At 37.2% G+C, this 26,070-nt stretch overlaps 1 protein-coding gene across 1 annotated transcript in view; it reads left to right on the forward strand.

Annotated features, from left to right (window-relative positions):
* The window catches only part of CEP152 (centrosomal protein 152), a 91,362-nt gene that overhangs the window by 11,277 nt on the left and 54,015 nt on the right, over positions 1 to 26,070 (forward strand). The window contains exons 3-12 of the mRNA XM_008705934.2: positions 2,997 to 3,100; positions 3,324 to 3,396; positions 3,477 to 3,755; positions 4,960 to 5,107; positions 7,570 to 7,710; positions 8,796 to 8,935; positions 11,960 to 12,160; positions 16,605 to 16,752; positions 18,420 to 18,511; positions 19,395 to 19,558. Of these exons, the coding sequence (XP_008704156.2) occupies positions 2,997 to 3,100; positions 3,324 to 3,396; positions 3,477 to 3,755; positions 4,960 to 5,107; positions 7,570 to 7,710; positions 8,796 to 8,935; positions 11,960 to 12,160; positions 16,605 to 16,752; positions 18,420 to 18,511; positions 19,395 to 19,558 (1,490 nt within the window). The remainder of the gene's footprint in view (positions 1 to 2,996; positions 3,101 to 3,323; positions 3,397 to 3,476; positions 3,756 to 4,959; positions 5,108 to 7,569; positions 7,711 to 8,795; positions 8,936 to 11,959; positions 12,161 to 16,604; positions 16,753 to 18,419; positions 18,512 to 19,394; positions 19,559 to 26,070) is intronic.

Below are 26,070 nucleotides of genomic sequence, written 5' to 3' on the forward strand. Positions count from 1 at the left end.
AGCCTTAGCAGTGGCAAATGATCTTTTTCCTAGGGAAGGTATCTGTTTAATTATTAAACTCAGTTGACTCACAATAACATCCCACTGAAAAGATTGCATTTGTGACCAAAAAGCAGTTCGATGAATTTGAAAGTAATGAGTGGAATTAAATATTGTCATTTATAAAGATTGTTCTCTTTGCCTTTGAATCTATTTCGTAGCTAGGTGGATCTTTAACAAGGAAAATTTATAGTTTATAAAATTCTCTACTTGGTAACATGCTCAGTTGATCTGATAATTCTGTGTTTTATGGCACAAGGTTCAATGACTGAAAGCAAAATCTGTTTGACAGTGTATATGAGAAGGGTACACTTTGATCCTAGGAGTGGAAGCTTTGGGGGTGGGATTTTTTTACTGAATGGCCTTATTAGGAGGACTCACCTCATTTAGCTTCTCTCTGTCCTGAGAGTTATGGGAGCCACGGAATATGGCCCAACTATGCCAAAGAACTTCATGGAGAAATTTTTTGAAGGTGCATTAAATGCTTTCAAAATGTTAGCATATATGTAAAATATTTTATAAGAAACTAAATACCATAGGGATGATTTTGCCAGTTGATAAGTTCATCTGTAGATCCAGAAGCATTTTGATGAACTTAGTTTATGCTCAAACTAATTTTCCTCTGTGGGTGCCAATTTTGTTAATTTTGTGGTGTCACAGAGAAAACTAGAAGAACTGCTTATTTTATAGCTTTTTCTAGGTGAGAGGAAAAAATGTATTGTTCAGATGTCCCTGTCAAGGTTTCCCTTAATTATAAGGCTATGTACGTGAACCTCACTGAAGGTTTAGAAGAGAATATTCTTTCTGTACACGAGTCCTTACTTGATGTAAGTATAAGAGATTTATTTTGTTATTTTCCTCTGTGTAATATGTGGCGGTAGTCTTTTTCCTTAAAGGAGTGATGCATAATTATAGACAAAGCGGGTTGGACTATTTTTAAAAGACCTCATGTATGTTTTTTACTTAGTGAAAGTCCAATCACTTTGCTACCTTTCACTTGAGACACACGTGTAGTATCCTAGTATGTCAATGTGTTCTGTTTAGCTTTTAGTGATTCTTTTGTGTTTCTTATTCTTTATATCTTTGGGTCAACTCTGATATGGCTAATTCTCAGAATGGTTTTTCAATTACCCAGCATGAGCAGGTGGCCAATAAATCAAGGTCTTGGTTATCAATATTAATATCAAATAAATTTCGAGGTGAAGCTAACTTTTCATTGAAATAGAATATTTTTCTCTTGTTTCATTTTTAAAGAACAATGGATTGAGAAAACTAAAAAAAAAATACAGTGAATATTAGAACTATATGTGGGATGAAGGAAGTATCCCCCTTTCCTCTTCATATACCCCATTTGCATTCCCAAATTTGACATCTCCAAAACCCAGTTAACAATTGGAGCATTCCTTTGAGAACTTTCTTATAATATATATATATTTTAAAGTGGGCTCCATGCCCACTGTGGAGCCCAACTCACGGCTTGAATGCATGACCCTGAGATCAAGACCTGAGCTCAGATCGGGAGTTGGGCCTTTAACTGACTGAGCCACCCATGTGCCCCCATAATATTTTCACTTAACTTTTCACATATATATTTTCTTTCAGAAGGTTTTTGATTATAAATGTAATACTCAGATATATTTTATAGCTACATTTCATTTCTCCTAAAATGGGTAAAAACAACTTGCCATAGACTAAGCCATAGATCAAGGAGCATCTCGTTTTCTTCCCCAAGGTTTTACAGAGTATTTAATATCTTTAAAATTCACTCATTGTGGGATGCCTGGGTGGCTCAGTTTGTTAAGCGTCTGCCTTTGGCTCAGGTCATGATCCCAGGATCGAGTTCTGCATTGGGGCTCCTTGCTTAGCAGGGAGCCTTTCTCTCCCTCTGCCTGCTGCTCCCCCTGCTTGTGCTCTCTCTCTCTCTGACAAATAAATAAATACAATCTTTAAAAAAAATAAAATAAAATTCACTCATTGCATAATTTTATGGGATTCATTTATGTACTGTGGAGGACTCAGTCAACTTGTTAATTGGTGCCTAATTTTAAAGAGAAGTCATAAGCAGCCCTCATCTGTTTAATAATATAATATTTGAATCTTCTGATTGCTATAAATTTTAAGAACATATATTGGGAATTGAAGAAAGACATTTACAGATATTGAAATTCAACAAACTAGACAATTCATTCATCTCTTAATCACTGTTTATCTTGAAACAATAAATGAATTTATCTAGTTTTTATAGGCAGAATGCTAAAGATCTGATTTATCTAGAAAAAAACTGGAGAGTGAAGTCAAATGCTTTTATATCAGGTTTGGAGTTACGCTTTTAAGAGTGTGCTCTGTAGTAAACAATCTTAAAGCTCCCTTTTTACCCAGCAGTGTTACCAGAGCCGAGTATCATGTATCTTTTCATGGTTGGAATTAGATGGTAGTCTGTTAATTAGTCACTCTCCAAGGGGTTTCTATCACATTATTAAAGCTTTTAAGAGCTTCTGGGCCACCTGCTGCTGCTGCTGGTACTACTGTTCTCACCACCTGGGCGCAGTAGAGCTGGCTGCTGGGATTCCCAGGGGGATGTCTGATTGTCAAGTCCCCAAGGACGGATTACTTGTAGAACAGGATTCTGAGACTCAAGTCTGCCCCATGATAACAAAATATGGTGATTGTACCATTATCATGACTTGCTGTGTTTCCATAAAGAAGGTTTAAAATTCTATTGTAATGTTAAGTGTATTTAAATCTAAGACATTTGTAGAAAAAAAAGGCTTCTAGTCTAAATCCTGATATTATGCATTCCCCTGAACATAATTTGTGTGGAATTTCAAACATTTATTAAATGGAGAAATTAGGAACGTCTTTGACTTCTCAAGTCAAAATCATTCGTTGCAAGGCAACTTTGGTTTGGCATCTCGTGTTTCAGTAAGTGTGATAGTGATGCTACTTTCCTGTCTCAGTTGCAGCAGTTGCTCACGGATCTGCCGCACGATATGCTGGATGATGACCTGTCCTCCCCTGAGCTCCACTATTCCGACTGCAGTGAGGATGGCACAGAGGGCGAGTAAGGCTCTGAAATCACTTACCCTCATATGTTGCAATTCTATAATGCTTTTTCTTTTGATTCTCTGTAGGCAATAATGGACACGGTTGTAAAATTATGGACTAATTCTTAGAATTTTCGGTTAAGGTTAGAGGGAAGACATGTTAAAATCTTGGGGTTCTTTGTGATACCTGTTTCCAAATAAGTGATGGGCTCTAAATCTAAAGTATTGATTTTTCTCAAGACTACATCGCTCTGAGCAATTGGAGATGACCTGGCGTGAGCATCAAGTGCTGCCTAAATCTCAAAGTGTAAATGTAAGTATCTAGTGGGTAATGACTTTGGCGAGGGTGGGAGTAGATCTTAGTGCCGTTGTTTTACTCTTGTTATCTACTAGGACTATAATGAGATTCGGGATGTATATATTGGAGAGAAAAGTAGCAACGGCTGGGAAGACAATCCAAGTAAGAATGACGACCAGCATCTTGGCTACCGTCCCAAAGAAGGTGGAGGTGAAGGTGGAAGTGGCTATAGTCCTCCAAGTAATTATGAACAGACAGATTTATATCACCTTCCTGAAAACTTTAGGCCGTATATCAATGGTCAGAAGCAGGAATTTAATAGTCAGCCAACCCATGTAATTAAATTATCAGATCCTCAAAGGAATCGTTTCCAGGTATCGTAAGAACTTGACTTTCAGGAATTTGTGTGTGTGTGTGTGTGTGTGTGTGTGTGCGCGCGCGTGTGCGTGCACATTTGCTTGTATGTGTATTCGTGTATTTAAAAAATGTATATAAGTGCAATGGTAAGCTTTAAGTACAGAAATCCCTGAGAGTGCTTTTATTCAGGCTCGTGCTGAATTAGTCATGCTGTTTTCTGTTTACAATCTAATGAAATTGTGATCTTAGAATTTTAAAATAGAGGCTTTACAGAAACAGTTAGATGGTAAAAGTTAAGTTTGCCAAAGAATAACCGTCCTCGTTTACTGCTGCTTCTGGCTTCTACCATTTCACCATGCTTCAGGGAGAAGCTATGTTCAGGTATCTTGATATAGTTTTAAAGTGGTAAATCGATGTAGATGACACCATTTAGTTACCTTGATTTTCTAGCTCATCACCTTATAACAAATTTTAGGTTGAATACTTCAAAGCTGTTACCTGTTTTGAGATGATACAGCAGTAGACAGGATGAATGTTAAGGAAAGAAACAGGGTGGTTTTTTTTTTTTTCTTTTCCCCCTGAGAGAGTTTATTAATGAGCTAAGACCTCAGGATATAGGTGGCTACTTCTTAGACTTTGACATTGATTTTGCCAGTAGCTTTTTTTGCCAATAGCCATTCTGTGTCACCCAATGACAGGATGACTTTTTGATCCTTTTAAGGTGGTCATTTTCTATCTCTATGGAATATTAATTATTCCACAAATGTTATTGAATATTATATATAAGGCATTGTGCCACATGTTCTTGTTATTGAATATGTACATTTTTATGTTTCCAAGATGTTGGCATCACCCAAATCATTCTTAAATATTTATAAACAATCTTATTGGAATTCTTGAGTGTTATTTATGGAATTTGCCCCATTATATGCCCAAAAGTACAGTTAAGATTATATATATCTTACATATATATACCTACAATTAAGATATATATATCTAATTAATATATATAAATTATATATTATAAACTTAATTAACAGTGTTAAATGACTGTAAATGGTATTTTTAAGCAAAGATGTATGTATAAAGTTTGTAATTGTGCCACAATTAAATTTCCTAACAATATTGAGGTGTCTAATTCAGATTATTTTCAAAGAAAAGTCCAAATCCTGATTGTCAGTTTCATTTATCATCTTCTGATAGCAGTTTGTTACATCACAGGGTCCCAGTTGTCAAGCTTTGGAACCATATAAAGTGACATATAAACCTTATCAGTCTTCTGCCCAGAATAATGACTCACCAGGCCAGGAGATAGCAGGAAGCGACACATTTGAAAGCCTGCAACAACAATTTTTAGGAGCTAATGAAAGTATGTATCAAGCTTATATTTATTTCTTAATAACAGAATTGGAGAGTTTTGAACACTGGGCATACTCAAAAATTGTTATTTTTTTTCTTAAAGTATGATAATGGGATTGTGGTTGGTTTTTTTTTTTTTAAAGTTCCGTTATTATTAGAGATCCTGAAGTATTTATGAATAAACTGATATGAAGTCTTGAATTTACTTTAAATAATACGTTGTTGGGGGTAATGTTAGGTGGAGATATAGATAAAGCAAGACTGGCCATGAGTTTGTAGTTATTGAATCTGGGTGATGGGTTCATGGGGTTCATTGCCCTCTTCTCTCTACCTTATATATTTGAAACTTACCATAATAAAACATTAATAGAAGTTCTTCTCAACTGTATATTTCAGTTCTAGTTGGTTAAGACTTTTCATTAGATACATGTTTTTCTTACTGAAGTCTAATTTGGAAAATGAAATCGAGCTTTCTCTTCAATCTTAAATTTTTCATTACTACATAGAAATGTAATTTAGGGGCGCCTGGGTGGCACAGCGGTTGGGCGTCTGCCTTCGGCTCAGGGCGTGATCCCAGCGTTCTGGGATCGAGCCCCACATCAGGCTCCTCCGCTATGAGCCTGCTTCTTCCTCTCCCACTCCCCCTGCTTGTGTTCCCTCTCTCGCTGGCTGTCTCTATCTCTGTCGAATAAATAAACAAAAATCTTAAAAAAAAAAAAAAAGAATGTAATTTAGTAAGCCAGCCATTATCATCTTAAGTTTTTCTTTTAATTTTTAGACTTTTAAAATAATAATTAGGCAACTCTGATATAAAGTACTTAATTTTCAGAATTTAAACTAGAGTTATCTCAGGTTTAGTCATGTGGCATTTGCCAAAAAAATTCCCTTTATATAGTGCACGTATAAATATGAGAACGAGAAAAGTGTTACCGGAGAGTTTGGAGGAGATGAAACACCCAAAATCAAAAGCCAGAACTTACGCCGTGACTCACCTGAATGAATATTTCGTATGTTTAACTTTCATTGTCATACTCTCTGGCACGTGAAATAGCTTCTAGTTATTTTGCATGTGAAGAGCCAGTGTGACTCTAGAGTGTGACAGCAAGTTGTTTGTTTCACATTTAAGCAGCAGGGGGAAAGTCATTGGCTGTTCCAGGTTTCTTGGGCTACACCGAGAAAACTGGACTGCACGCCCTGACTCCAGAGTGCTGTTTCTGTCATCCCTGTGGGCTGCAGATAGTTACCGGGAGGCCGTAATTCCTCCAAAGGAGTCAGCAGCAAATATGGAGTCGCCTCTCTCTGTTCAGGAGGTTTCATGGAATGAGATGAGGAGGTGGACAGCATGTGTGGCATAACTGGTTTTAGGCTGAGTAAATAAGCATCACAGCAGTGGCCTGACATCTTGGTATTTGTTCTTTCTCTACTGTGTTCAGTTACGTTTGTATTTCTGGTCTTTCTGTGTAGATAACCTTATGTCACTCTCTTAACAATCTGAATTTTATCAAGTCGATTTATTTTTTGTTTAAGTAAGTTGCACGTTTGCCTAAATTTGACATTTGGAAGTTAATTAGATAACTTAATGGCAAGGTAGTGCTGAATTTAGTGATGACAGCTTCTTAGCCACGGTAGTTAAAAAAAAAAAATGACTTTGGGGAGAGGTGTGGCCTGCAGACCGCCCATTCCTGGACTAGCCCTGTTCTAAGTTGATTTGTAACAAAGTTTTCAGTCTTCACGGGTTTCTTTTGGTCTTAACCTTATTTCTTTTTAAAGAAAGAAGATTGTTTGTTGGCAAGTAGAAGCATTGTTCTAGAAGAAAATGAAGAAAAATATTTGTCATTTTGTTGAAGCACTGTCCTTCTCCTACACATCATTTTTCCTCTTTTCCCCCCAGTCATTTTTAAGTGGTCCCTAAAATGACTTCAATCATTTCTGAAAGAAGACCTCAAAATTCTTTATTAATCTGTTCATTGATTAATGCAACAGTTATGTGCTAGCATAAATGTGAATACGATATAATTCTCATTCCTGTTTAAAATAAAATATTTTGAGAAGAATGTCTAGAAATTTTCTTTAAACATAGCTTTATAGAAGCTGATGTATTTTTTTTTCAATTTTATGAGAGCACTGAACTCTGTTCCATTGTAATTGTTATATGCTTGTTTTTAATTAGCCAAAATGGTAGTGACTCAGGGTTATACTCTAGACCAGTGACTTGAACTTTTCTGGCAGTGACCACAGTAAGAAGTACTGTGATGGGGTATTATATTAATCTGTGTAAATAAGTATATATAACTAAAACATTTCACAAAATAATCATTCATACTGTATGATACACTCTGATATATTCTGTCTTTTTTAAAAAAATGCTAGTCAAAATCCATTGAATTGATTTCATGATACTAATGAGTTGTATCCACAAATTTACATTTGGGTATGCTTTTATCTAATAAATTATCTTTAATTTTAATGCAGATTCTGCAGAAAATATGCAGATTATCCAACTTCAGGTTCTTAACAAAGCAAAAGAGAGACAACTAGACAATTTAGTTGAAAAGTTAAATGAAAGTGAGCATCAAATTAGATATCTGAATCATCAGCTTCTAATAATCAAAGGTAAGATTATACCTGTTGGGTACTGTATTTATGAGGTACACTAAAGCTAGAGATCTTGTTTCTAACAGCTTATTTTAAATATGAAGCTTAGAGAGTGGATGCACTTGGTCAGAGGGCTCATAATGAGTCAGTCAGAAAGAAACAAAAATCCAGGACTTTTGACACCTTGCCTTGGATTACTTCTTACCAGAACATCCTATTTCGAGGTCCTCTTTTTCTCCCTCTTTCTCTTCTTCTCTTCTGTTAGGCTGTTAGAATCAGTGAACATTATTTATGCTGATAGCATTCTGTACTAGTAAGTGGTTGGTTCCTTATGTAGTTTGCCTTGGATGAAATATTCCAGTTTCCAGAGAGACTTGTGTTTAGTTTGCAATACATTTTCTAAGCCTACAAATTAACATAAGATTTTAATCCAAGTAAGAGTTAGTGATCCCGAACTCCTTTGGGTGTGTCAAGGAGAAAAATAGAGCCATTACTGGGAGAAGCACATAGAGGAAACACAGTTTCAAGTTATAATTGCTTACTCTTCATGCTTTCTGTAGTTTTGGTCAATGGTGAACTTTTCATTTGTGGAATAATTTTGTGACTGAATTCTAGCTTGTTTCAAACTTAATTGATAGTGAAAAGGTCTCTTTCTGTAATGTTTATAAAATTTATTTTGAGAGAAGAACTGGTAAACTGTTAAAGTATGTGGGAAGAATCAAAGATTAGGTGAATTTAAAAGTTCATTGCAAGTGTGTATAAAAAATAGTCCTCGGATTCCTTCTTTGATTAGGAGGGATTTGTCACATCTATGTAGCTTCTCAAGTAAACAAATGCTGAAATCATTGTTAGGAAATCTTGTGGTTCTTAAAAGGATACAGTAAGATTTTTGAGGGAAGTGGTTCTGGTTTTCTCAATTTTTTTGGTGCCATTTGGCATTCTTTTTTGGAACTTTCCTGGTTTTCTCTAAATCAACAGAAGTTTACTATCTGAATTGAACTGAACATTTATATGATACGGATCTGATATTTGTTAAGAGATTGTGAAAATTGGGGTCCCTGTACAGTAAGTTATTATTTATATAAACATTTTAAATATTGTAGATGAAAAGGATGGTTTGACCCTCAGCCTCCGAGAATCGCAGAAACTCTTTCAGAATGGAAAAGAAAGAGAGCTACAGCTTGAAGCGCAAATAAAAGCACTGGAGACCCAAATACAAGCATTAAAAGTGAACGAAGAACAGGTAAATCTTTTATCTTGATTATTTATGGTAAAAATTTATTTAATACAGTGAAAAGTTTAGTTAACTTTTGGTAATGTAGGACTAAATTTAGCAGAACTTTGCAGTTTATATCTTCTTCCCCATAAGCCTGCTTTTGTTTCCCTTACCTTGGGGGGATGGTGCTTGCATCCACCCAGTCATCTGCGTACCAGATAGAAGTCTCCAGCTCCTCTGTTCCCTTTCATCCCGTCAGCCACTGCCTTCTGTGGAGTCTCCACATTTCTGTCCACATGTCTCTGATTCAGGATTTTACCATTTGTTGCAAAAGTCTCTTAACTAGTCTCTAGTCTTTTTTTGGGGGGGTGGGAGGTAAAGCCGGGGCGAGGGGCAGAGGGAGAAAGAGTGAGAGAATCTTCAGCATGTTTCATGCCCAGTGTGGAGCCCAATGCGGGACTTGATTTCATGACTCTGAGATCATGACCTGAGCTGAAATTGAGAGTTGGACACTTAATCCACTGAGCCACCCAGGCACCCTTAGTCTCTAGTCTTTTACCCTTTCTCCGAATTCTCTCTTGGCCAATCTTTCTTAAATACTGATTGTTTTTCCCTTGATTAAAGTCTGACCCCGCTTTACTTGTGAGATGAAGTGTGGCATGGAAATGGCCATCTGATCCTTGCCTACCTCTTCCCTGATTGTCCTCAAACCCAGTAGTGCGTGTGTTGTTTTCATGTGCTTGTACATGCTGTCTCTTCTCTCTGGAAGGTCCTTTCCGCAGCACACTGCTAGTTGATTAACACCCCCTGCTTGTGGGTTTTCTTTTCCTAAGTCTTCCCTGCCTTCTGGCACATAATAGGTGGTCAGTCAATGTTGGGTGAATGTTGTTGAAAACTGATGTAACCTGTACATATTTTGTCTTCTGTATTTCTCTATTCCTGCTCTGATACTATCACAACTATAGTTTTATGGTGTGTTTTGAAATGTGGTAAACGAGAGCTACTGTTAGTATTCTTAAAAACATTTGTAGTTTCTCACATTTTCTTTTTCTAGATTTTGCATATCACTTTTTATGTTTGTAAAAAAATCTTGTTGGGATTTTGATTAGTGAGGCATGAGGCATTGTGTTTACCATTTTATTGTTGAGTTAATCAAGTTTTGGAGAGGTCAAATTACTTGCCCAAGGTTACAAAGCCAGTTACTGACAAAACAGCAGCACCTAAATTTCCTGATCCCGATAGACTTGTCTTAAAAGTGGTGGCACAGGGGTGCATGTGATTCTTGATCTGGGCTTGTGGGTTTGAGCCCCACAATGGTTGGAGAGGTTACTTTAAAATCTTAAAAAAAGGATAAAGTGGTGGCACATTCTTTGATTAATGAGATAGCCATTTAATGGTTGGAAATGGTCACAAGTCATTGGTAGCTAGGCCTGGTGAGGGGTGACTCATGAGAGTAATACCATTTTGCAGGGGGGTGGGGGAGGAAAGAGTGGTTACAGTTGAAAGTGACTATATAATTGTGAGTTTGGTTTTGGATGAGATGTGTGGCTAGTTCTGAAGATGGTTTCATGAAAGAATTTAAACAATGTTGTCACATATCTGGTTCCTTATCCTTCAGGTGTCAGAGAAAACAAGTCACCTTTTATCGAAAGTAGCCCATAGCTCCATATTCCTACTCTTCTTCATCATGCTATATCCTATCACTCTATTTTAAAACTCTCTGAAGTGATCTCATTTGTTTACTTGTTATTGCTTGTCTCTTCCCACCAGAAAGTAGTAAGAGTTTGGACCTTGCCTGTCTTGTCATCATGTTCTTAAGTGCTCAGAACCCTGCCTGGTGCAAAGTATTCACATTATTTATTGAGCAAATGAATAAATGTCATAAGCACTTTAAACAGCATTGAATAAATAGTCAATCTCTGGAAAAGAAATGAAGGATAAGCCTCATTTGAATTTTTAATTTTTATGCATAAGAGACTATTAGCATTTTTAACTTTTTGAAAATTGATAGTTCTTATAAAGTTGAATTGCTTTTATGTAGTAAACTGTTACAACTTTTAATCTTTTTATAAGTTAGAAATTGCATGTATTAAAAATAAGGCATAAATGAAAACATAAAAGCAACGGCATCACCAAGTATACTGATTTTCTATCATTGACATGAACTTAATGGCTTGAAACAATGCATATTATCTTACAGTTCTGGAGGTCAGAAGTCTGACATGGGTCCCACTGGGTGAAAATCAAGGTGTCAGCAGGGCTGTGTTGCTTTTTGGAGGCTCTAGAGGAGACTCCATTTTTTTGCCTTTTCCAGCTGATGGAGGCCACCGACTTTCCTTGGCTTGTGGCCCATTTTCATTTTCAAAGCCAGAAGTCACTAGTTCTGACTTTCCTGTCTCAGTTTTCCTCATTTAAGGACCTTTCTGGGCACATTGGGCCCACCCAGATAATCCAGGATAATCGTTTTTATCTTAAGGTCATCTGATTAGCAATTTTAATTTGGTCTACAGCCTTTTCCCTTGCCATGTAACGTAACATATTCACAGGGTTTGGAGATTAGGACATGGACCTCTTTTGGGAACCATTATTTAGCCTAGTACACCATTATTTTTCAACAACTGTATAGATAAAGTTTTCAAAATTTTGTTTTTAACAAGTGATCGTTGACAGTTTTCATCAGTCTTTCAAGAAACAGTTGTCATTTTTCTGTGACCCAGCAATTGGATTACCCCCCACACTTGGCTCACAGAGCAGTGCAAACAGCACTGGGACCACTGTTGTGATAGCAGATTCCTTGTCTGGGATCCACACTGCCATCATGCCGAGCAAAATCCTCTATCACTCTCCTCAGATAACTACAGTTTCTTTTTCTCGGTGAATGTTTCCAGCAGCCGTGGGCCTGGTGGGTCCCAGCCAGGGAAGTCTTAAGGAACTAAAGCCACTATAGGGAGACCCTTTCTTGTCTGTTCTTCTTAAAGGATGGTTGATTTTTAGCGTTACAGTCCGTAAAGAGTCAAACTACTGTAAACACGGCTATCCTGTGTCTACTAGATGATTAAGAAGTCCAGGACAACTGAAATGGCTCTGGAGAGCCTGAAGCAGCAGCTGCTGGACCTCCGTCATTCGGAATCACTTCAGCGTGCTAGAGAGCAGCATGAGAGCATTGTGATGGGCCTCACGAAGAAGCATGAAGAGCAAGTGTTGTCCTTACAGAGGAAATTGGACGCTACCATTACTGCACTGAAGGAACAGGTTAGGATGATTTCACATGAGCAGCTGTTCTAAACCAGTAAGGCTGGTTATTTTTTGTAACTGACATTTTGTGGTTCGTCATGGAAATTTGGGATATTTGCAGTAGGTATTCATGAGTAGAACTTAAAAGCCAATGATTTTTAATCTATGATTATGTCCTGAAGGCTTAATTTTGGAAATTCTTTCTCTTACAGGATTGGTTAGTACTTTCTCAATTCTCACATTACTAGTCCTTTATTTGTAGAGTATTTATACATATTGTTCTTGTTGCCCTAGAGTAAATCCATACTGAAAAGAGTGAGTGTTCTGGGAGCTGGTCCGAACTTGAGAGGTTGTCTTGAGAGCTTAACCAGGACGGGCTTTCTTGGTAATTTACTTGTCAGTATATATCGTCTAGAAGTGGTTCTTGGAAGAAGAGTTAATTTTTGAGAGTGGTGTAATAACATAAGGAAGAAAGTCTGATCTAAAATCACTGAGATGTAAAACTTGAGCATCTCTCACAGTCTGTATTATATTTGCCCCAAAGGCAATAAAATGTAAGATGAGGGTGAGTCAGGTGGTGGGTATGCTTGTGTTCCAGACCCAGATAATCACCTGAATGAATAAAATTTCAGGGTGTACTTTTCTTCATGTAATTTCGGAATTAATTTAACCCAAGGGAAGAAGAGCAGAAAAATAATGTGGGAGGGTATGGCAGATTCCACCACACTTAAAATTCATCCTCATCTGGGTTGTTATTTTTTATTTATATAGCCAACTATATTTTTCCCTGTTTTAGGTAGAAGTACGTAAGATTATATTTTCATAAGTACTGTCTTATTGCCAGTAATAGTTGTATACCGTCTTATTTTTATAGGTATTTATGAATTTTTATTAGATTTATTTTCCTAAATATGCTTTTTTTATATAGAAAAATATTGTGAGTTAGATTGGTGTGGAAGCTATGTGGGGAAAGACAAGGTCTATGCCACATTATTGAAAAAATCTTTAGTATTTAAACAAATGGCATTTGAGATAAAATTTTATTTTGGCTGTGTTTGTGTAGTAGCATTAAAACTAGTTGGACTTGGACAGTGGTCCTTCTTGGGTGATGAGAGGGTTGGAATCTGGTGGCTTTTCCTTGCAGGGTTGAGGATCTCTCCCTTCTCTGCTGACTTTGACACGTTACACAGGGGAGGGCTGGAAGAAATTCTTGCTGTGTTCAACCCCTGTGCCCACTCCATTCTGGTTTCACCACTATCCCCCTCCGCCCCCCTTCAATGGAAGGACCCTGGACTAGAACACAGAACAAAGTCTTGATTCTGTGCTGACTGGACTTCAGACTCCTGAACCACAAATTGAAGGTGTTGATTAAGGTCTTTTCCACTACTACATTGTGTGACTGATTTTATTTTATTTTTTTAAACAGACCATAACACTGATGTTAGCCTCTGGATATAATTGCATAGCTGCTTTGCAAAGTAATAATTCCAAAGTGCTAATAGGTTTTCCTTTTGGGAATGTTTCTTAGGCTATTTCTTTTGTGCTGTCAATTTGGGATCAGTTGGTTCTGTATTATCTTAGAATCCAAACTGAGATTCCTGATTAGCAAGCTGCTGTAAAGATCAACCAGGAGCTGGGGAGATGCCTACCTGTAATCAGAAAAATGTAGGAGTGTTCTATACAGAGGCGGTTGATTTCTTACAGTAGTTGTGAACCATACATACGTTCTGCACATTGCCCCTTGCCCTCTTTTTCTTTATAAAGTTATTGAAGAGGTATAAAATATTTCCCTTTCAGAGAAGCCTTTTCCTATGTTGAATTTAGCACATTGACAAGTAAAACAACTTTTGGAAAATAGTACCAAGGTACAGGTAACTGGATAATTTAGTAGATGAATAAGTTTGCGAATTTCTAGGTTCTGAGCAGCTCTCTCATGGTTACATACAGCTGTGTTCCTATGTGCTATAGTGTTAACAGAGGCAACACTACAGTGTTAACAGAGTTGATGTTCACATGTTGTGCTAATTACACAGACTTTTAAACCTGGCATATCCCCTAAGGCAGTTCATGACTAGATGCCAGGGCTTTGATGGAACCTCTCAAATTGTGGGTATGATTTTCTTTTGGGTGTCAGTATATGCGGTTTTTTTGAGAAGACCCACAAACTTATTTAGATTTTCCAAGAGGCTCACGTCTCCCCTTGCAAAAGGTTAAAAATAACTGCTTTATGAAAAACTAGTTCTTGGTGGGAAAGACTACAATTGTAAACTAATCATATTATTATGATACTCAGCCAAAGCTTCTTGGAGCTCCGTGTTCCTTCGGTGACAGAATTCTCTAATAGCAAACCATCTCCTGGACTCTCCTGTCTTCTGTCTCCCATTCGTGGAGGTGTCATGAATGTCAGGTTAAGATCTCTGATTCTGTCCTTGATGGTATAAAATCTTTCTTCACTCTGGTCTTCTTGACATCTGCAGCTTTGGGTGAAGTCATGAACTTTGTTTGGTTTCTATGTCATGACTTTTGCCTGCTCTACTTTCTAGCTTTCCTTTAATGCTATATTTAAAGGTTCCACTTAAAACACCTTTTCTTGGCTAAGAGGTTTCCACAGACCTCTGTGTGGCCTGACCCTCACTTCTCTGTTCAGTAGAAATCTGTTCAATTCTATTTGCTCCCATAGATTCAGCTGTTAGCTCTATCACCACGCTTGTCTTGTTCAGTCTTAAGGCTGTCCGCCTTTAACCATCTTGAACTGAATGTTCTCACTGAAGCTACTCATAGGAAAGAAGGAACCACTTGTTTCATTTGTTTCTTGGTATTGAAACTGAGCAGGTTTATGAGTGTAATTGGTTTCCCCGAACCTGTCAACAGGAAACAACATGGGTCATCGATTGTTGCATTTAGTCACGTTATTGCCACAGTCAGCCTTCTCTTCATATGTTTTTCATATCTACCTTTTTTCGAACTTTCTTTTTGCCAGTCTCAGTCTCTTATAAAAGTTATTACAGCCTCCCCAGCCCATAAATGTTGTCTTACCCACCCGTTCTCACACACACATTCACACTGTCATTAATGTTAGCCCATTCATTGTGTTTGCCATGTTATTTTGGCGCTTTAGAACCATGCTTTTCAAGCTGGCCTGGGAATCAGCAGCAGTGTGCCAAGAGGTTTGCACTGTTGAATAAACATGGAGCAGTTTCCAGAAGCTTCATTTTGCTCAGAAATTTGGTAGAAAAAATTTAAAGCAAACATGACTACATTATGAAATAGAATGCAAAATTCACATGAATTTTTTAACTAAAATAGAAGACTTCAGAATCTCTTTCCTCTGCTTAATGATGCTGTCAGTATCCTTATGAGGTGTTCCCTGTGTTACTATCCTTAAGGCATTATTGAGCTTTAGGTTATCCTATGGATCAGGTCCCAAATGCCTTCTCTTTGCTTCAGAGTCCTTTCTTCATATTCTTCTTAATACTTCTTTTCTTCAGACTTTTTCAGGTAACTTCAGCCAATTACCTTAATTTACTCCTGCCTGTCCCATGCTCTGCTTTTTGTGTGGAATTCAGCCTGTGTAGTCTTTTTTGAATGAGAAGTGATGATTTCTTCTACCCAGGCTTGTGACTCCCATGCCTTATTACTCCCAAACACACTTTTCTTTTTGAAGAAATTTGAATATATTTATATGTGCCCCATATTTTTCTATATATCCCCATACAGTTACACAGGTGAATGCATGCTATGTGCATGCACAAGTGTGTGCACACACAGCCGTTTATCCTGTCTGGTTTTCTTTGTCATTTATTTTTAGAGGTTGGTTGTTTTTGTAGCACTCGTCATGTGTAAGACACTGCATAGGTATCTTTAAGGAGACTTTATTAAGAAAATTAAGACATGTACAAGGCAGAAGAATACAAGAGAGAAAAAGATTAAATATAAAAGAAGTTCAGAAGAGGGAGAGATTACTTTTGGCTGCTCAGAGTAGAATGAGCTTTTGGCTCTTCAAAATAGAGTGAGTTTCCATGTATTTATCTGAATCCTTGCTGTCTTGGGATACAGATTCCATAGTTCAAAGTGGTCTGCCTAAATATATATATACATACACTTATAGTGGCAGTGTAACATGCAAATAGAAGTGTAATACATTTTCTTTGGCTTGAATAGAATCTAATTTTAGAATATCAGTGTCTTGTGATTGTAGAACAGAAAAGACTCTAGAACTCATTGAATGTAACCTTTATTAGCGTAATTACAAAAGAAAAAACAGATGGAGAAGTTGATGACTCGCCCAAGATCATAAAAGTTTGTTCTAACTCCCAGTCCTGTGCAGTTAACCTTGTAAAAGAGGTGATGCTTCTCTGTGAGGATTTTATGTTTGACCTAAAATCCAATTATGTATTATATTTGTTAGTTTAGTATTTAATAACATCATGAAAATGACTTCTCGAATACTTTTTCTACTTAGGAAGATATCTGTTGTCATTTGAAAGATCAAGTGAAAGAACTGGAAAGGAATCAAGAAGCAACCAAATTAGAAAAGACTGAGATTATTAACAGATTGACGAGAAGTCTAGAGGAGAGTCAGAAGCAGTGTGCCAACTTCTTGCACTCAGGTGGGTGTCTGGGCTGGACTCTTGTCTCCCCGGGAGGCTAGTTTAATTTGCAGAGAGAACATGGTAGGATCCATGAATTATAAAAATCCAATTAAAGCAGAAAAGATCATCAGTGAGAATTTTTTAAACATTGTTATTATATATGTATAAAGGTATATAATGTGTTTCATTAGATCATTTAGAGAACACAGACCAGTACAAAGTAGCAAATACAAATAACCAATAATCCTACTACACAGAGATAAGTATTGCTAATGTTTGAATGTATTGCCTTCAAGTGAAATTGAACACATACACATAGGTAATTCCCTGCTTCTGCACATAGTGCCTTTTTGAAAACATAGTTTAACTGAATGTACAAAAATTGAACAGTAGAATAAATGTTAGAAGGTAGGTTTTAACCCTGGAAAGTAAAGATGATTATGAAATCCTATCATATTTTGCTTTTTAGAATCAGTCTGATCATGTGTTTCTATTGTTTTGTGAAACTTTTTAAATTTTTTTTTCCTCTTGCACTTTCCTGGTCAGTTGAAGCCAGGGAGTTATATTTTTGTCATGCTTAAGATTTCTCATATGGTTTCCATGGTATTAAGTTTGAGACATACACTGTTTGTCATTAGTTTCAGCAGTACTTTTATTTCTAATTCGTTTTTATAGAATGACATTAGAGTAAAAGGCAATAAAACAATCACATGTTTATGCAAATTATCCTACCGGCAAAACCGTCCTGTGTGCTGGTGAGTAGCTCCTGCTGTGAAAATAGCTCAGTGGTTATTCTTGACCTGACATATGAAAGTCACAATTCGGCATGTAAAGCCAATTCAGAGTGCTGGTTCAATGTGTATCAGAGTAGCTTCCTCAGAAGGTGAACGTACTAAAGTCAAAGACCGTCAAAATATTTGTGTGCGTAGGTTTTGGTGGGGCAAAATTTGGCTCATACCCTGTTTGGCCCTCCCCTCCCGTTCAGCTTTGTATCCTTTTGTTTCACATGGCATTACTTAGCCTTTTTCCTTGCCTCTAAAGCCTTTGAAAATACGATTTTCTTTAGTTGCATAATATGCCATCATTGCTTTGCTTAACCATTTCCCAGATGCTCATTTTCTTTTGAGGAGGCCCAGTAAAATCCCTCTTAAATGGGAGCCTCCCCTGGTACATTTAAAACATTAGGTTACCGAAGTTTCCGAAGCATGGCCCGAATATGCTTTTTTCACATGTGGAGGTGGGGTTGGTGGAAAGAAAAGCGTTTCGAAAGAAGCTAAAGGCAGCGAGATGTAGTTTTCTTATTAGAGGGTAGAGATGGGTTCCAAAGAATTTTTGCTTTGGCTTTCTATGAGTTGGAACGTTATGCTCCTATTAAAGGACTCGGGGAGTATTAAGGTCTGTAGACGTGGCTGATTTGATTCATAGCAAGGTCACAGTAGTCCCAAGTCTTCAACCTCCCAAGGGCATATGAAGAGCCATACTAAATGTGTGGCCATGTCTTGGAAATGTCTGGACCTTTGCCTTCTGGGTCCCAGTGGCTACACCTGTGTGCTCCTAGAAAGGTAATGAAAAGGTAATAAAGGAGAACTGCACCTTCTGTAGCCTCAGTGGAGTCAAGTGCTTCTGTACATCATAGGTGCTTTGTCCCTTTACTTTTGGTGTCCTCTCTGATTTGTCCCCCGTAGGCTCTGTACAGGAGGTGGCTCAGCTACAGTTCCAGCTGCAGCAAGCACAAAAAGCACATGCTATGAGTGAAAACATGAACAAGGCTTTGCAAGTGAGTGTTGCGGCTTGGAAGAGACTCTATGGGTAACTGAATTAGGCAGTGCTTACATCACTTTTCTGAGTAGTTGGACCATCTCCAGACCAGGCACTGAGAGTGGTTCACAGTCTCACCCACACAGTTAGGTAGTCAAGCCCAGGTCTGTCTTGACTGAAGAGCCAGCCCCCCTCCCCCTCCCCGTCAGTCTGCCTGTTGCCTCCCTCACACGCGTGTCCTTTCATTTGTGGGTGTGTCCCGGAGATAAGTGTATCTACAGGTGTGGGAGACCTGCAGTTTCACTGCAGCTCTCACATCCTCCTCCAGCGCTACTTACATTTTCCACTGGAGCAAGAGTTCCAGTATTACCTCTGCTGGAAAGACATAGTTTGCGTTTTCCCACCGGCAGACTAAAGTACAACACGTTCTTGGCAAACCAGTCTACTCTGTCCTCTAGAAAGCCAAAAAGTGCTGCCGTCAGTTTCTCAGCTCAAGGGACACTCTTTGTGGAGCACAGAATGTAAGCGAGGGAGGTGTGAGAGAGGTTCCTTACATTTGCTTTCTTGTTCATTTATTCATTTGTTCGTTCAGTTTACTTGAAAACTGGTACGTGCTGGCCTTTCTAAAGTTATATATATATATATATATGTGTGTGTGTGTGTGTGTGTGTGTGTGTGTGTGTGTGTGTGTGTGTGTATACACATATACACACACACACGTAAAGTTAATATATATATTGATTCTATACCCATGTTCATAGCAGCATTATTTTAAAGTTATTTTTAATGTATGGGAAGAAACATTTCTACTTTCTGTTGATCATTAGAATGAATTTTGAAGCATAGATGAATGACTGATTCTTTCATATAAGAAAATAATTTTCAATAATTTTGTGTTTTAGGAAGAATTAACAGAACTAAAAGATGAAATTTCTCTCTATGAATCTGCTGCAAAATTAGGAATACTTCCAAGGGACTCAGAAGGAGAATTAAATGTAGAACTCACTGAATCATATGTGGATTTGGGTATTAAAAAAGTCAACTGGAAAAAGTCCAAAGTGAAGAGGTATTAAGAAAATCATTTACTGTAGAAGAACCTACATTAATAGTACTGGTGATACATGCAAATGAGTGGCACCAGGCATGAAATGATGAGCTGGCTAGTTCTTGAAAGTGGGACAGAAGGCTTTAGTTACTTCTAATGAAGTGTAAATGTCCGAAATCAAAATGACAGAAACCTCAACTATTGCTGTTGTACTATCTTCAGTATCAATAGGCACATCAGTTTCAATAATGTAAAAATGATGAAGTTAAAGTTAAAATACACGGAGTAAATTCTGCAACTGAGATTAGGTATCTTTTATTATTAAGGCAAGGGCATATCATTTTTATTCATATTGTGTGTTGAAGGCAGGTCCATGGCATTTATCAATGGCATGTGAGAAAATAAGCATTAATTTTCCCTAGGATCTTTCCAGTGACCTTACTTTGAAGATAGAGATTCTGTCTTTTATACCACTGTTTAACACAGATACTTCAGTAATCTCATGAAAGGGAGGGCCTTATCATCCCTCGCAGGGACTGATGGGGGAGGGAGTGGGGTGGTATAAGAGGGAACACTTAAAAGATGAATGAAGGACAGGATGTACGTTCTTGAGGCACTTGTGTTCTGGAAGGTGCTATGCAAGGCTCTGGGAGTTGAGTATAAAAGATGAGGATGAAACTCTCCCTTCTGGCAGGGAGTTTACATTTTTGCCTGGGCAGGGAGAGGAAGACATACTTGTGAGCAGCTAAGTGCTGTGTGCTACACGTTATCCTTGATGAACAAAGATTCATTTGTCCAGTCATTCCTTCTGCTGATGTGGGAGAAGGACGAAAGATGGGTGTTTGGCAGAAATTGCATTTAGGCTAAGGAGAGCCTTTCTTGAATGCATTCAAATTCCACACCCCCACCGGCCAGTCTCCAGTTTCAGACCGAGTTTACCATCGTTATTGTTCCGGGAGAGTGTTTATTACCTGTTGTGTTTCAGGTATCATGCAACTAAGTACAAGTGTATGAATCTCCTGAAGGGTTTCCTCTACAATAGGTTTTAGAAGTTAAGTGTTTTAATCCTGTGATTTCATTTTCAAAACAGTAAGATAACATTCAGAAAATTGAAATCTCAAGTGACTGGGTAATACTGTGAAACAAGGTGTTAATTCAGTTTACTAAGCTGCACTGATCTGGAGGGTCCATCTTTGGGACTCTCATCTCGACAGATTACAGCTACAATTCAGAAGGAAGGTAGGATGCAAATGGCAGAACTAACATATGTGGTGTATTTAGCAGGAGCCACCTTCAGGCTCTTATCCCAGGGCCTTAGATATGTTTGTATCCCGTGAGTTCTCTGAGTTGCTGACTGTGAGTAGCTGGGCCAGTGTTTCAGTCAGACAGCTCGGCCTTAGCAAGGAGAGAGCTATAGGAACGACAGCTGTGGTCTACCTCACAATGCCTGCAGTCAGGATCCTGAGTTTTGAAGAAAGCCTTCATCTTTGGTTAGTTAATTAAAATAAAAAAGGATGTATGCATTATATTTTTTAGACAGATTTACATAAAATTTTGAAGTTAAAATTTAGTTACCTAGAAAATTTACTGCTGTGAATGTCTTGTTTCCTGTTCATGCCAGATTAGTTCTAAATGGCTAGTGGAAAGAGCATGGTCTTTAGACCCAGATTTTGTTTCGATTTGTAGTTTAGCCATTTATCACTAGCTTTGTGATCCTGGGCAAGTTTCTTGGCTTTTCTGAGCCTGTTTTCTCATCAGGTTTTTTCTATTAAGTAGATTATAGATGTCCTTTTGGGGGTTAAAATGAGGATTGAAATATAAAGGACCTCACATAATCTTGCACATATTAGGCATTTATTTTTAATTTTTAAAAAAATTATTTATTAGAGAGTGAGTGTACAAGTGGTGGGGGTGGGCAGAGGGAGAGAGAGAAAGAGAGAGAGGATCTCAAGCAGACTCCCTGCTGAGCACAGAGCCCAACACGGCTGGATCCCAGGACCCTGAGATAATGACTGGAGCCGAAATCAAGAGTTGACACCTGACTGAGCCACCCAGGTACCCCACAGGTATTAGACATTTAATCATTGATAGATATTGCTATTATTATTTAATAGATGATTGGTTAGAACATACCGTTGATTCAGTTTTCATATTAATTCTCTTTTAATTCAACATATACTTTGTAAAAGGTTTTGATCCTCACCTCAACCTTGGTGAAACATCAGATCTCTATCTTCATTTTAGGGTTGGGAAAACTGGAAGGGCTGAACTTTTTTGCCCAAGAAGACAGACCATTAGCAGCAGAACCAGTCCTTGAGCCCAAAACTTTACTGTCATGTACATCTATTTACATGACAGTCAAACCTCTGCTTTCAACTTCATTCTTCCTTATGTCTTGTCTTTTAGAGGGTTAAAGATTTAGTTCATCTCAAAAAAGATTTTTCTCCAATTTATTATTACTTTATTTTAATTTGAGCTATAATTAGCCTGGGAATTTGGAAAATAATACATATATATGTTATATAAAAATAATATATGTTTTATTTTTTCAAGTAGACTTCATCATGGTATCTAAAAATGTATTCTGCTTCTGCCCTTTGTATTTAATTAGTACTCATAGCCAAAATCCTACGGTAATATAAAGTACATTCCTATGGATAACAACCTGAGACATCACATCACTATCATAGTAAAAGGATTTCTGCCACATTCCGCTGGGAAAGTGGAGAATAACTAAGCACAGAGTGAGTGGTCCTTGACATTTAGCTAGAAGACATCCTGTGAATCACAGGATTAGTGAAAAAAGTTTTAGCTTGTAGTCGTCCCACTCACCAGCAGTTTAATAGATAAGAATTTGCTTTGAGGAAAAAGTAAAAATATTTATTCGTAGATCAAAGTGAGAGGAGTTATAGAAGAGATTTGTACCTTTCTCTGCTGGATTGTGATTCTTAGAACAAGAGGAAGCCACAGTTTTCCCAGTGTCGAGAATTTTAGTTCTTTGTTGACTTGAGCTGCTTTCAAATCACTGACCCAAATATTAGCAGCTCCAAGCTTTTATTCTCAACTACACCTCCCTCAAGCTACTGCCTAGTAAATTTTAAGGGTTTAGGCTCAGTGTTCTATTTCACATTCATGGAATTTGAGTAGCTAAATCTGCATGCAGCTTGCAGACAGCTTCCCCTCTCCCTTATTATAGTTGGCTGCGAAGCTCAAATAATAAACATTTAACAAGTGGAATGCCTTTTCCCTTTGGTCTTCTCAGCAGGCTTCATAAGGGACTACAGTTTATTTGGACTTAGGGGAACTGACTTCCACAGGGCTCAGCAGGACTGGTCACCACTGCTGACTTTTTCCCTTTTGGGAAAGAAGAGAAAATTATTTTAGCAAGCACTTTCTCTGCTCTCTGACTTGGCTCCCTCTAGGAGTACATGATGTGCTATTTCAGTGGTCAGCATTCAGTAAGAAAAGAAATTAGGGATGCCTAATTTGTTAACCGAGCAAAATAAGCCTTCTGCTAAAAGTTCGCCACATCTTACAGCACAGGAAGATGCATTGTAATATGTTTTATATTTCTTATAGAATTCTGTTTCTGTGAATTATATTTTTATCTTCTATTTCTATTTCTGTATAAATAGAAGTGGTTTAAGTAGATGGGATCTATACAGACATATTGACACTGTATCTATTACCTATACAGATGTGTATATTGATAAATGTGTAGTTTACTGTAAGGAATTCCTTTTATAATGTCTAAAAAACCCAAATATTCATTCTCCTTTTCTGTCTGTCTGTTTCTCTCTCTCTCTCTCTCTCTCTCTCTCTCTGTGTGTGTGTGTGTGTTGTGTGTGTGTGTGTAAACATATATATATGTTCAGATATATATATATCTTCTAACATTTCATTTGGAATCATCTGGAACTGAAGAATAGTAAAAATTGAACTCAAATACTTTTATTTATTTCTCTTTTTAGAACTACCTTTTAGTTTTTTAGAACAGTTTTAGATTACCAGAAAAATTTGTACAAGAGTTTCCCTATATTCTGTACTCATTTTCCTCTATTAACATCTTACACCAGCCTGGAACCTTTGCTACAATTAATGAACTAATACTGACACATTATTATTAACTAATGTCCATAGTTTATTTGGATGTTCTCAGTTCTTGCCTGATGTCCTTTTTCTGTTCCAGGATTATATCCAGGATACCACGTCACGCTTAGGAGTCAGGTTTCCTTAGGTTCCTCTTAACTTTCCTTGTTTTTGATGACCTTGACAGTTTTGAAAAATACTGGTCAAGTATTTTATAGGAAGCCCCTCTTAGAATTTGATGTTTCTTTTATGATTATATTTTTCTCATGGTTTTTGTGGAGGAAGACCGTAAAGATGAGGTGCCATTTTCATCACATCATATTAAGGGTACATACTATCAACTCCTTATTTCTTTTCAAAAGTAACTTTTCCCCTTATTATTTCCTCTAATTTCCTAAAATTAGAAAATACCGATTAAAAGAAGAGAATTAAAAGCAACATCATCTTACTTCACCTCCCATGAAGAAAACCACTTTTAACATTTTGGTGTATAATTTCCACATTATCTGATTTTGTATATTTCTAAAAGATAAACTAATATTGAATATATTGTTTGATAATTTGTTCTTTGACTTAGTATATTCTGAAATCTATAGATGACAATATTTTTGTTTATAATTACTGATGGATATATGGATGAAGGAACTATGGTAATACACTTAAATTTTTTTATGATAAGTAATGCAATATTAATACAAGCATCGTTGTAGTCATGTCTTTATGTACATCTTTATTTCGTTAAGGTGTGGGTGAATATCCTTGCTAAGCGGTGTACACGTATTTGAGGTTTTTGATACATAGCGCCAAGCAGCTCCATAGTTTATTACTGTGTGGCAATACCTGTTTCTGTGTTTCCTAGCCGGTGCTGAGAGTTTTCCTGTTTAAAATTTTTATGCGGTAGATCCATCACTCTCTACCTGTATGATTTCTTGATGGTATTTTTCTAGTAAGTTTTACAGTCTTATGTTACTTTTTAAACCTTTGAAAATTGAGAAAAGTGCATGAAACGTAAGCGTACAGCTTAACGACTGATTTTTAAAGTGAATGCCCATGAAACCACCACCCAGATATAAACGTTGCCAGCAGCTGTTCATATGCCTCTTTCCAGTCATAACCTTGAAGTTAACTACTATCCTAACTGCCATAGCAATTGTTTTCTGTTTTTTGTTGTCTCGTAAGACCTAATTATTCATACCTAAACACTATAGATTAGGTTTCCCTTTATATAATGCAACTCATACATTAGATGGTATTTTTTTCTTCTATAATTTTATTGAGCTGTATTTAAAACACCGTAAAATTGACCCATTTGAAGTTTACAGTTCAGTGGTGTTTTGTGTATTGGGAGTTGTGCAACCAGTACCACAACCTAATTTAGAACATTTCAACATCCCAAAAAAGAAACCCTATACCTACATTCCTCATTACCCCTTCTTGTCCTCACAGCTCTAGGCAATCACTAATATACCTTTTATCTATGGATTTGCCTTTTCTGTACATTTCACATGAATGGAATTATATAGTATGTGGTGTTTTATAACTGGCTTCTTTCACTTAGCATAATGCTTTCAAGGTTCATCCATGTTGCAGCATGTATCAGTGCTTCATTCCTTTTTGTAGCCAAATAATATTCCATTGTGCGAATATATATCACCTTTGACTTACTCATGCATCAGCTGATGGACATTTATTTGAGTTTCTGCTTTTTGGCTATTATGATTAATGCTGCTAGGAATATTTGTGCACAAATTTGTGTGGATATATGTTTTCATTTCTCTTAGATATACACTAGACCCTTGATCAGCGCTTAGGTTAGGGGCGCTGACCTACTGTGTGGTTGATAATCTGCATATGACTTTTGACTTTCCAAAAACTTACTGCTAATAGGCTGCTGTTGACCGGAAACCTTACCAAGAACATAAACTGTTGATTAACACATATTTTGTATGTTATGTGTATTATATATTCTTACATTAAAAAAGCTAGAGAAAAGAAAATGTTGAGACACTCGTAAGGAAGAGAAAATACATTTACGATACTGTACTGTATCAAAAAAATATCCATGTATAAGTGGACCTGCGCAGTTCAAACCCATGTTATTCGAGGGCAACTGCTTGTCTGGGAGTGGAATTGCTGGGTAGTGTGGTAATTCTATGTTTAGCATTTCAAAAAATGGTCATACTGTTTTCCAAAGTGGCTGCACCATTTTATATTTCCACCAGCGATGTATGAAGGTTCCAATTTTTTTATATCCTTGCCAACGCTTGCTATTTGGCTTTGATTTGCTAATGACGTTTTTATTTGATGGCTAATTATGTTGAACATCTTTTACTGTGTTTATTGGCCATTTGTATATCTTCTTTGGAGAGATCCCTTCAAATCTTTTGCCCATTTTAAAATTGGTTTGTCCTTTTATTGGTTTTGAGAGTTCTTTATATATTCCG

Source organism: Ursus maritimus, unplaced genomic scaffold (genome assembly GCF_017311325.1).
Source record: "Ursus maritimus isolate PB19 unplaced genomic scaffold, ASM1731132v1 scaffold_35, whole genome shotgun sequence".
NCBI classification, from domain to species: Eukaryota; Metazoa; Chordata; class Mammalia; order Carnivora; family Ursidae; genus Ursus; species Ursus maritimus.